This window comes from Dermacentor silvarum, chromosome 6 (assembly GCF_013339745.2).
Source record: "Dermacentor silvarum isolate Dsil-2018 chromosome 6, BIME_Dsil_1.4, whole genome shotgun sequence".
Classification (NCBI taxonomy): Eukaryota; Metazoa; Arthropoda; class Arachnida; order Ixodida; family Ixodidae; genus Dermacentor; species Dermacentor silvarum.
Genome location: NC_051159.1, coordinates 18,655,456 through 18,668,725, shown reverse-complemented (window position 1 = coordinate 18,668,725; position 13,270 = coordinate 18,655,456). Strand labels below are relative to the sequence as shown.

The window sequence follows — 13,270 nt, the reverse complement described above, 5'->3', positions numbered from 1 at the left end:
TATCACGCAATCGCCCGTTTTTCGGAAATTGTGTCCTCACAAATAGCAATCGGAATCTTTCAATGCGGTGCCCTTTGCTTGACAGGGCCAAAAGACATTGCCGAAGCACAAAGCATTTGTATCAAGCTGGTTTACCAACCGCAGTCATCTCTGTGCGGAGCAACGCCATCAACGTCATGCAGGAGGCTAACGTAGACATACCATGGTGATTTAAGATCTACTAGACCTGGAATGCGTGAGGACGAGCTCGCAAAGGTGACTCAGGTATTCAGAATCCCTACGTGCATCAGGTTTCCCCCAGTTTAAAGAAGATAACAGAGCATCAAGGAATGCAATTCGCACCGGCCCCACAAAGCTCCCATATTTTTTACAAAACAAAAAGACGCATTAAGAAAGAAAAAGGCAAATGCGCTGTCAGGTGGAATCGTCACTCGGAATCGTGAAACCACGATAACAAAGTGCGTAATCGCACAGAATGGGTTTTAGCCACTTACTGTCAAACCTGTGGTTGCGCATCCCTGTTTGAACAAAGCACTATTATCAGCAGACATGACGGTAGCGGGGCATACGATATTACTGAAACTGTTTAGCAGGTGCGGGAATGTGCAAGAAAACCATCCGATCATTTATCGCAATGAGAACTGTTGTTTTGTGGGTAGGGCGGCATGGCAGTATAAGCGATAAGTCATTCGTATTTGATCTGTACTGCTCTTCTTGTTTACACTTTTGGTTCTCTCTTGTTTTGTTCTTTAATTTTGAAAGCTTTCCCTTAAGCATATTATTAAGGCATATCAAAAATACATAAAAAATTTGATTCATGGAAGAAATCTAGAAGTGAATGAGGAAATGTCCCATGAATCCAACGTTCAAGATCGGGTGGCCACTGTACAAAGCCACAAAAGCATTGCTGCGTTTCTTGAAATGCACCAGCCTATGTGACCGCTCGTGACTGACTCAATGATGAACGCTTGATTGTGTGCGTACCAGTGCAAAGCGTGAACTTCTCTCTTCCGTGTCCTCTTTCAATTCCCTTCCCCCCTTCCCCAGTGCAGGGTTGCATACGGCTCAGCCTGGTTAACCTCCCTGCCTTTCGCTTATGACTTGTGTGGTCGAATTGCGTTAATTACGTTAACTTCTAAGGAGTGACCAACAGCAGCTGTAACGGCACCGCATGCCTTAGTCGGGCATCAAATAGCGCCTCGTCGGCATTTGCGACGAGAAGCCGAAGTCCTACAGGAACCCACCACGGCCACGCCAGAGTATGGGATGGTAAATGCTAGTGTGCGGAACTCTTACATGCTTACTTCAGGCGGCTCCGACGCTTCGTTATTTACTTCAAGACCTATTCTGACACTAATTTCTGAAAAGGAACACAAGCTTACGCCCAGTCGCATATCTCAGCGTGCATACACTTTCAAAACCGTCCATTTTAATGGACGGCGTTTATATAGTATAACCGCGCAAGTGTCGCCGTTATAGCACTAGCGCGTTAATCAAAAGAAAACGTATGATGCATTTCCGTCCTTTAAAAGCAGCACAAATAAACGGGACTTCAGAAGGAGCACAAAGGCGCAGAAAGATGTGCACTTGCTCGTTTTCATGTCATTCCCAAGCGCGTCGTACGCGTGACATGTAAGCATGGTCGTTAGGAGCAGAACACGCCTTAACTGTAGACTTTTCAAGACTGCCAACGCAATCATGGGCTTACCTTCCGCTTGGAGCTTCCTTGGGTGTTTTTCGGTGAAGGCATCCCTCCGCGGCAATCCATACTGCAGTGACGGTTTCTTTTGCAGCCAACAAAGCAACAAGATCAAAGAATAGGCGATAGCGGCGCCGCTTTCTCAGCGACTCCGTTGCAGCAAGGTCGTTTCGATAAAGGGGCGAATTCCACGCAGTGAAACGTCTAGAAGGAGCAGAAGGCTGTCCAACTCGCAGGGCCTCCCGGGGTTCCAGGGCTGTCGCGCTATCTGTGGGGCTTTCGTCTGTTCTCGCGGCACCGGTCCCCTGGTTTGGTCCCCTCTATTGCACAAAGCCCAAGGCCTGCAAAGACAACACCAAAGGAATGCAAGGGTTCAATGATGAAAAGCAATAGGGCTGGAATCCTACGTTAGCCAGCTCTTCCTTAACGTGTCTATCAGTCGGTCGGTGTGTGTGCGTGTGTGTGTGTGTGTGTGTGTGTGTCATTTAGGGCCCAAAAACAATGTTTAGCAAAACCCGTCAACTTGCCCAAGAAATATAGTTGCATTGCCCCACCCATCCTCGATCTGGGTCCTCTTAACTAGTACATACATCGAAGGATTATGGGAACTGCGTGCACGTATACACCGCCGACGATTGGGTAACGTCGTGCAACTGCCGCTCGAGAGGCTGTCAGGTACATTTCTCATGAACCCTCAACCCTATTGCTGAAAAAAAGGCAACGGTATTGTTTACCAGTCAATTCCTGGACACTGCACAGGAATAATCTTAATGCAACAGCAGATAAAGATCTAAATGATGGTGTGCATGTTACCATTTCATTGCCAAGGCCAAACTACAATTATTTCCTTACCAAAGCTATACGCTGAGCGACAGCAAAACCAAGCAAACCATTGAAAACAGAATATTCAGTCGACACAGGCCTAGACTCAAGCCTTTCAGTTTAAGCCCTTCAGTCACGAACGTGTGTTTGCGACACCCTTTCCTCATGATCCCTTCTATAACGTCCCTCTTCTTCTCTCCTTCCCTCAACGGGACTGGAGGCTAACTTATGTGCGCTTCTCCTAATTAATTCTCTCCTTTTTCTCTTTGTAGCCATAGCATAGGCTCAATACATAAATTTTGTTCAGGCGATGCGATACAAAACACAGCTAATATTAAGACCACAATTAAATGAGGCCCCTTTTCTAACTGAACACTCTTCATCCTGCCTCCAACTTCATTAACTTAAGAATATATTATGTATACGATTAAAATGGTCTTGTTGTAAACGTTGTTCTCACAAGCTTATGAGTTCTAGATACGACATTTTCAACCGTAAAATAAATATATTGCCTAATTTCGTTAAATATTCTGAGCTATTGCGTAGGTTGTTAAAATAGCCGATTGGCTACATTTCAAAGTTAGAATTGGACTCCGCCGTAGAGATGCCTTTGTAACATCGCATGCAGCTGTGTAAGCGGGCCTGCCGGCACGTGCTTTGTGCGAGAGCTCTGAAGGCTCAGATGCAGTGACGCTCGGGAGAGGCATGCATGGGAGGGCTAACGAGGCGCTGTGTTTTCTATGAAATTACGTTATGAAACAGCAAACGCTATCTAAATGTCGTCTACGCTACAAAAATGCGATTTCACGCACATCATGCCGCTAACAAAGCGAATGGCTTTCTATAAGGGTCCGGTTATTCGCTTATAATGACAATCACTCGCGACCATCAACCTCCGACTAACTACGAAAACAACCGAAAGATCTAAAGAAAGCTATTCGATTAAAAAAATTGTAAGAAGTAGTCGTTCTGCAGGTTCTATAACAAGAAGCCATCGACGGCAGCTATCTGTGAGTAAGGATAGTCCCGCAAGACAAATTAGCGGGGGGGGGGGGGGGGGGGGGGGGGTTCTGAATCGATTGTGATTCCGTCGGACACATCGACAATGAATATCTCGGAACTGGTGCAGTCCTGAGAATTCGCTGCAAGTTATTACGCCTTGCGAACTTACCGGCTATAATTTGTATATTGAAATATGTGCCGTAAAGTAATTACTTGAAATGTTTATTGGCGTAATTATGTTAATTATTTCATGAAGCACTTTGATTTCTCGTAAAACTAATCGCCACCTCATCGAGTAATTTAGATCAAGCGTTAGAATTGTGCTATCTGCCACAGGCAATATTAAAGAATTTGGGACCTCCTAAAAAGAAAAAAAAAAGAAACACCCGATATATTCATAATTACATGCGGCAAGATACTGACCTAACGAAGGACGCCAAACAGTGGTGGGCAATACAGATAAGCTTCGCTATTGAATTGAACATATTTGCGCTGCTACAATATGAAGGCAGTCCTATTGCGCAACATTTTACATTTCTAGTAACGAGAACCAGACGTAATAGCGAGAAGTTGACAGAATAGAACAAGCAAGCGTTTATTTAACAGGAATTAATATCGAGTCATGGAACACACAAAAGTGCGATATGAAACAAGAAGGCTCAGCGCTTTTGAACCCTTCCCAATATATTAGAGAAACGGATACCGTGCTAAGTACCCGCTCACGCATTATAAATGGTAGGTCAGATAATAAACAAGCAGTGTATTTTATAATGATTGCGGGGAATGTTTGTTTCCTGGTCAAGTAGAACACTTAATATTTCTGCATGTAAATATACCAGGTGTTTCAGCGAAGGCTGTCAGCAATTTTTTAATATTGCCGGTAGCAGATAGCACAATTATAGACCATGGGCTGGTCTACTCGAAGAGGCTAATTACCTTATGGCACATGTTGTACTTTACAAATTCTAGCAGGTGAGACTGCAAGGGATATCCACTTGAAAAGAATTGTGTGGAGGACACCCCTTACGACACATGCGCCATCAAACTTGCAGTAAAAATGCACTGTCATTGCACATAATATCTTAACAAGACTTCATTTTATGCATTGAAGCACAAAAGTAACTGGACCACCAATGTAATTTTTCACAAAGTTGAGGAATTAATATCTCGAAACTGGCGTCATCCTGAGAATTCGTTTGGGCTAGATGGATCCGCTTTGCGAAGGGCCAACGATGCCGCCATCTGGTGTAGCATAAAGGAAACCTCAGGCGTATTGATCGCAACTCGGGGGTTGAGCAAGTGGACCGTAGATGGCGCAATAGGAGTTTCTCAAAACGAGAATTCTCGGCGGAGAAACTGTGTACGGTGGAATCGATACACTAGTAGCATAGACTTCCGAGGTTTCGCTACATTCCGCCCAGCAGACGCTCACGCTGCTCACAGAGTATAATAACCAATGTCACTGACCTATAATTGCGTGTGTAGTAGGGACTCGTGCATGGAGCTACGGAAAATGAACCACCATGTTAAAATAATGATACAAAAATATGCAGATGCAACGGGCTGTGGGAATTGATGTTATGCAACAAATTTTGCCGCTATAGCTAGCTTTCCAGCACCGTTTAGGTTTCTGCAAGCTCTACCAGATGAAACGACGCGTTTGTTTAAAGCGAGCAGTGGCGTGTGGCGCGAACCCGTGTCTCCTGACAGATTTAAGACGACAACGATGACCATGTAATAACACTTTTATTGATACTCCGCGGCAAAGAAACGTTACAACTTACTTTGTTACAATCTGGGCCAATGTGACAGGCGTTACAATTGCTGCACAGCGTTATCGTAACGTTTCCTGCTACGAGAAAAGTAATGGTGAATGCCAGCCGATCCAGAAGGCAGGTGCAGTCTAACATACTGCATCGTCTCAAAGCATTAGGTGCCACGTAAAGAAGAATACAAGAAACGTTCATGCTGTCGTTCCTGACGCACGGGAGACAGTGGTAAGCCTGTAGTTGAGTCGAAACTGGCGCGCGCGTTTCAAACAGCTAGTTTATTTGTTTATCTATGTAGTTATGTATTTCTTTAATTATTATTGAAGGCGCTTATACAGTACCGCAAGTATTAGTAGAACAGACAAAAATGATGAACTAACACGGAAGATTGAGCAGTTATCGCGGTAACTAGCAGGCTTGAAGTCTAGTGTGTCTGGAATGGAAGCGAGGGATGCAAGGTGGGTGGCTCCGGTCAATACACGTGCGGGTCAAAAAGGAATCAATAATATACAAGTTAGTGCAACACGACGACTGAGTAATATTTTGTATGTGATTAGTCCCACAGACACGAAGCGCCAACAGTTGCCGCTTACGTACCGGGTTGTAGCGGTAGACTTTGTTGAAAAGGCAACGAAGACTGCGACCTATCGGTACAGTTCGCGTTGGCACGAGAATCGTGCGTGCGGTCATGGCCTAACGGTTCTAAAACACCAAGCTGCTGTGCTGAAAGTGAGAGGTTCAGTCCAACCACCAGAGGCTCCAATTTTGTTCTTCTTGAAGAAGCCTTAGGCTAGACAAGACACGGACCTATCTTTGACAGACAGACAGTTTATTTCGCATTCAGTTCTTACAAAGAACACAAAATGCCAGGACTAGAACAAAATGCTGCTTTCCAGCAGCTTGACAAGGGCTATACATATATATGCCTTGGATGAGCGAAAGGATGCTTCGCGTAAAATAATCATGTTGATTTTCTATCAGTACATGTTGCTGGAGCAGGCAGGAACACTTGAATGACGCGACAATCCGCTTGAACAGGCTCTTGCCCAGTGTTCAAAAAGGATTCAGAGCCTCAATGGCCAACGAGATGGAATGTTTGCACTACCGGAGAGACGAATAAAGCAGAGGCAAGAAACTAACAGGAGTAAATGAATGCACTAATGAGGCCGCATTTCTGACAAGGCTAGTTGTTTCTGCATGATTCAAAGCACAACAGCGAAACTTGTGGAACGAAGAACGCGTGCCGTTGAAATACAGCGCTTGTCTGTTCTTCGGTTTTGTTCTGGTTCGAGAAGTGGCGCTTCGATTCTCACAAGGCATGAAAACTGCAGCTTAAGTGTAAAAGACACTGGAAAATTAGGTCAGGCGGTGTTATTCAGAATTAATAAATGTGTAGTTAGTTTAGTGATTAACCTTGGGAGGGCAACGCCACAGCCAACATTCGGTAAAGATAAGAAAGTTTCGAATGTCTGATAAAGAAATATTTGAAGAGCTATTGTGGGAAATGAATGTTTTGTTTATTGCAGATTGCAATTGATATCTGAATATCTCATGCCCCAAGTTATTGTCCATAAAATGCAGTATCCAGTGATGTGTGTGACGATGTGGATAGTGCGCGATTAATACAGACGCATTGAGGCTATATATCTCCATCCTTGACGCAAATGCCTTGATAAGAAACCTCCGCATTTGCGTACAACACCTTCAGCGACATGCACCACAAAAATGCTTTCCGGGCACAAGGCACCTGAAGAGGCGTGCAGTAGTCCTAAGAATTCCAAAGTCACCCTCACAAAAATTATAGGCGAACAGAGTCTAAAGAAGGCAACAGAACCTAAAAAGAAATACAACATAATTCATATAATTTACGCTCTTGTACTCGTATAGCGACGACGAGGATCACGGAACCGCAGCGCGCTGGCTTGCTGGGTGACGTAATCAGGCTTTGCGCTCGCCTCCCAGTTTCGCTTTCGCCACAGATACACGGGTAATCGCATTTTTCCAGATCCAAAAGTTGACATGGCTTGTACGGAGAGCTTGGTTTAATTTCACAATTACGATAAGCCCGTCGAAATCAAAAGATTAAAGCTTAATTAATAAAACTAAATTATCACATTTTCGTTAATCAGCAATTAATTACCACGTATCACCCGTCACCCCGTGGTCACCACCACTGATGGTATTTGTACGAAAGAGCCATCCTTTTATTTCAAAACGGCTGCTTTTAAATATAAGGTAAAGTCTCCGTAGAAACAGCCGGTACAGTCTCATTACTTGCTTTGAGTATTCTACAAAATATCCGCGAAGGTAACTTTCAATAAAATCAGAGCAACACTTAATTTCAGACAAGCCAGGGAACAAAACTGCTTCAGGAATGGCTATTCTACAGGGGATCGCACTCATGTCATAAATCAGGTGACTGAGATAAAAACCAACGTCTTCATACGGCTTTCATAAATTACGGGAAGTCATTTGATTTAGTAGAGATACCGGCAGTCATGGAGGAATTGCACAGTCAAGGAGTACAAAAAGCATACGTGAATATGTTAACAAATATGTTTAAAGAATGCCAAGCTACCTTCCTTCTCAAAAAAAAAAAAAAAAAATGCGCGATAATACTGAACAAGAAAGGCGTCAGGCAAGGAGACACAATTTGTCCAATGCCATTCGCTGCTTGTTAAGGAAGAAGTATTCAAGCTATTCGAGAGGGAAGGACTGGCTAATACTGCGAGTAAGAATTAACGGCGAATATCTCAGCAACCTGCGGTCTGCATCTAACATTGTTTTGTTTAGCAACGCTAGAGATGATTTGTATCAAATGATTGGGGACCTTACCCGACAAAATGGAAGAGTGGAGTTGAAGATTATAGAGAATAGAAAGTTACTTTTTAGAGCCTAGCAAGCAAGCAAACGAGAATTCGTGACTGACAGTCAGCCCCTAGAATCTGTGCAAGAGCATGTTTATCTGTAGCCAGTTAGTGACAGGGGGTCCGGATCATCCGAAGGAAACCTACAGAATAATCAAGTGGGTTGGAGTGCACATATAGTAATCGCTACCAAGTCATGACCGACAGTTTCCCGCTATCCTTCACGAGAAAGGTGTACAATCATCGCATCGTACCAGTACTATAACATATGGGCGAGAAACTTGGAGGTTTAAAAAGTATATAACGTTTATACTAGGAATTCATCTACATTTCTCCAGGGCACTCAGCATAAATCACGTGACATTAATTAAAAAGCTTCGGAGTAAGAAGTGCCGCACATGAACTCATCACCAGCGACCGCTTTCATTCCTTCAGGATTGAAGGCATGAAACAGCATCCAGTTAAAGCGTTCTGCTACCTGAAGTGACATTAATAATTGTCATATTGACATCCTCTTGAATGTTCACCTTACAGAAGTGTGGCCTGCGAAAGCCATGAGTGGTAGTGCGGGACAGTTGAAAGTGTATAAGGTCAGCATGTCATGCGAACACAATTCCACACAGCACTGTATTCACAAGCGACAGAAATCTACAAGGCGTTGGTAAAACGTCACTACTGCTTCACAATATAGAAGACAATACCTCTAGAATGACAGAATATTTTGGCCTGCGTCAAGTGAGTATACATGTCAGGCCATAATGTCAGCTACTTCGTTTTTAACGTGGGATGGAAAACTGCAGGCCCGTATTGAGAAAAACCTTTTACGCTACAATTGTTTGTCAAAGCAAATTTCAACCAATCCTAATGCTCGACATATACAGTCGACCAATGGCGAAGAGCGCTTACGTAGGAAAGCAATTCAGTCCCAGCGCAAGCGTGCTGTTTTAAAAACTGGAGTGTCAGGTATACCGAACATTATTTCCTATACGCCATTAGACTCAACAACATTTTCGCTTTGTGACGTTGCTTTTCCAGAAACCGAACGTGGAAGAAGCCAGGGCGGAATTCCCAAAGCATTTCGTTGACAAAGTGACCTTTGCCACTTGCCGGCCGCATTCCAGCGTATTCTATAGGGCGTAAAAGGTTGACCCTTTTCGTTTTGTTGTTAATTGCTGCATGACCGAATACGCTGGACGACTTCAGGCAATATTTCAGCCAACATCGACGTTTTGTTTTATTGTTTTCCTTTTTGTACAGCTTGCACGCCAGTCAAGGTGCGCGCAGTGCCAACACAGCGAACGAACGGCGCTTTCTTTTTGCGCGGACGCCATATAATCAGTAGGCACCTGCACGCGGTCTGCTACACCCGGGCGGCACTGGACGCGTCAATGAAACTGTTACTTTCCAGGCTGCATACCTCTCCGCTTAAAGTGCATAGTTACAAAACAAGCGTGGCAATTACTGACTAGATCACCTTGCGGAAACTACACAACCTGGCGGCCCCTTTTCATTATCATCAATTCTTCAAAACAAAAAGTATACGTTAAAGTATGTGCGTCATTGCTCTATATTTTGTATGCTATATTTATTTCTCTTGACCTAAACCCAAATGCTCTTGAAGAACAGCGGCGAAAGGTGCCGATATTTCGGATGCCATGCACGAAAGAAATAAATTTGCACGTGAACCCCATGGCTATGAGAAAAGTGACAAAGCGCTCAGATAATAATACTATCTCTATTTCCAGCGTGATATTGTTACGGAGAGTTGTGCAGAAATGACTTTATTTACAGGAGATGGATGATGGTGACCGCGCAATCCGGCCTAGAAGCACTTCGTTCTCCTGTTCTTCCCAACTGCTTCTTGTATGCTCGTTACAATATGATGGGAGAAGCAAGCAGAAAACGCGAAAGAACAAGCTTGACTCGCTCCTGCCTCCCAAAAATAAAAATAAATTTTTCTTACAAATACATTAAATGGCATAGTGCACAACACTTCGCGTGGGTAACAAAAATTAATGGAGTAAGAAAATACACAGGAACCTCAAGGAATTAGTGCGAATAACAAATGTTTACCGTAAAATCCCGAAAGATGCCCTACCCCCGAAAGATAACCTTTTAGAGCCTACTGAAAGTTAGCCCACCGCATTTTTTTCACTCGATTTCCCCTCGATTTTAAGTGGGCTATTTCTCGGGATATTACGGTACATATTCTCAGGTGGTGTTACAAAAAAAAAAAATAAGAAGAAAAGAAGAAACGTAAGTTTCTTTTGCTAGTCGTTCGTAGAGACAACTGCTTTCTAGCATAAGAAATGTAATAGCGTTCGTTTTATCGTTTGCAATCCATAGCTCGTTTTAGAAAATTGGATGTGCCATTCGTGAGTTTCACGCGCTTTCGTATATAGCTGCTGCTCTCTTGATATCAGCTTAGTTAGCCAAAAACGTTGTACTCTTTTTGAGTTCGTCCTGATAAGGAATCAACTATATGCGATATTAATGGACATTATGAGCCCTCATTGCAATGTACTTGAGAGAAAGAGGAGCTGACGTATAGTCATAGGGAACAATGTAAATGCTTCCGAGTATTTTTGTTTCTGCATTAAGAAAAGCTTAGGTAAGCTTGTAGAGCTTATAATTCCCCGTACTTGGCGGTAATAGGTTAAGTATGAATAGAATAGCGGGTTCTTTATGTATCTTTGTAGGCCGAATGTCTTTGTAGGTTAAGCCTGAGACAGTGGCTAATTTTGGCGCAATGTAGTCGACGTGATCATTCAAGGTCATCAGTAAACGAAGGGCGACGCACAATCACAAACGAGCGGCGATTGTGAGGACGACTGATACTTTCTGAAGCGAACGTGTTGTCAACGCTAACGCAGAAACCGGTGTTGCTTGCAAGTAATCCACTTTAACTGAAATATATATATATATAGCCTGCAAGTATCAAAGTGGATACTTCACAATCGCAGCACTAAGACCAAACGCATGTCACGACAGAGCAAGCTGTTGTGCTCGTCCTGCCACCACGTGCCCACAATTACACTGTTCGTACGAACTTCTTATTAGTTGAAGGTGAACACATCTGCGTAGAGTGGTCGTTTTGAAGGCACAACGCGCTAAGACAGAAAAGCTAGACATGGAGAAATTTTACTGGGTACTAGAAGCATTAAGTAATTACTGGTAGAGTAAGAACTGCAAGGGACGAATGATTAACGCTATTTACAGACACAATGAAAGGGAAACATGTTTAGCAGCCACAACGATGTAGAAGGAATTCGATAAGTTCGAGACCGACACGAGAGGCACCAGCAGCAAGTCGAGTACACGGAGCACTAGCGGACGCTCACTGTGGAAGCTGTCTGCTACATGCGGGGAAAAGTGAACACAGCGGCGAGAATACATGTAAGCCGCTTGGTACTGGAACACCAAGAGAAACGTTTTGACAAAGCCCGCCAGGGAAAACGAAGCGTCTTAACGTGATCAAGTCCGCGAGAGTAGACCGGTGAGGAAGACTGCGAATTGTGTATCTTTGCATAGACAGCCGTGAGTTCGCGATGTCTGCAACAAGGAAGTCGTACGCCTGCTCTTGCATGGTTTACGAATGAGAGGACTGCAGATGTACTCAGCGTTCGGACGCTACCTTCATCAGCTGGGCGGAACGTGAGTGTGTTCGCAAGAAAAGCTTACATGCCGGCACTGAAACGACGTCAAAAAAAGAAAATGTAAGGAAAAAAATAACAACGAAAACTCTGTTCAAATTATACCAATCGCGCATCACGATCATGTGATTCTGTGAACCAATTTGACGAAGGTCGCCGATGGAGAGGGATATTTTTTTTATTATTGTGTATAGGTGGTTTCGAGTGAGTAAAAAAATATATTGCGCAATGCACGTATCACATTCACGCAATATGCCTTTCTCAAAACTGGGATACCATAATAATTGCTTTCGAAGACTACCAGCGATCCTCGCTTCAAGAGGCCTTTCCCGAATATCTATCGATGAAGATGTTGCGGGACACAGCGCATTTTAGTTGGTCTGCATACAGCTCGTCGCGGTAGGTTTCTCCAGCGACGCGGTGACAGTCAAAGCATAGGGTAAAAGGAATCGCAATCCATAGCTCGTTGCACTTCCAACTCACGTAATGCTAACGTAACCTCGAGGAGTGCGAGGTCAATGACGGGTCGTCGAATTGCATTCAGGGAATATATATATATATATATATATATATATATATATATATATATTGACTACTATCTGAATGTATGCGTTCGAAACAGCAGCGTACCGTTTAATGCACTCGCGCCGAGCGCTGTTCTTGTCTAATTTGTGGGAGGTTACTGCCAGAGGCATCGTGAGAGCACTGGTCACGTGGCTCACCCTGTTGCGACGGGCTGTGCTTCACGAGAGACGTCGTCCTGGGCGCGGCGCGTGCGTCGTAGCCGCCGCCGGCGCGCGCCTTCCACGTGAGGGTTGGGCCGGGCCGCTCATGCCGGCGTCCCTTCCGGTGGCAAAACGAGGCGCGCTCCGCAGGCCGCGCACCGGCTGAGTGGGGGCGGCCTTCGCGATAACAATATAACTCAATACTTGATTATGTCGACGAGCGACAACGCTGCCGCCGCTGCCTCTCTTTTTCGGCGAGAAGGCGTGGGTGGGCGAAGGGGGCCCAATCAGAGAGCGCGGCCTCCGCCACTGCCCCCTGCCGGCGGGGGCCGCAAACTGCGCCGCACGTGCTCGATATGCGCCGGCGATTCTTTCTTTTTCCCTGGCTGCGCGGGCGGGCGAATGGCAAAACGGGCGGAGGAAAAAAAAGAAACAGGGGGCGGTGAGAAAGAGGAGAGCATCTCCGACTAGTGGCGCCTCCCGTGAGCGAGATGCAAACTTCCCGGTCGACGGCGGTCGCTGCTGCGGGTGGCGCGTGTCGGAGTTAGCTCTCCGCGTTTCGTGTCGGTACTTACATTTCTCGTTGCGCTAATTTATTTATTTCTATTTAAGGACACGACCGGCAGCCAAATCACATTGTCACTGAGTGACAGAAAATTTCAAGGAGGTGGGTCTAGGTTGTACGTGAACTATCCATGACGGGCTACCGTGCATTGATTAAACGAAGACAGAG

General features: G+C 44.7%; 1 protein-coding gene across 1 annotated transcript in view; it reads right to left on the bottom strand.

Annotated features, from left to right (window-relative positions):
• Positions 1–12,706, bottom strand: part of LOC119456565 (NGFI-A-binding protein homolog) — a 624,616-nt gene extending 611,910 nt beyond the window's left edge. Inside the window, exons 1-2 of the mRNA XM_037718396.2 lie at positions 12,535–12,706; positions 1,709–2,040 (exon numbers count right to left, since the gene is read on the bottom strand). Coding sequence (XP_037574324.2) covers positions 1,709–1,768 — 60 coding nt within the window. The 5' untranslated portion in view covers positions 1,769–2,040; positions 12,535–12,706. The remainder of the gene's footprint in view (positions 1–1,708; positions 2,041–12,534) is intronic.
• Positions 12,707–13,270: the final 564 nt, after the last annotated feature.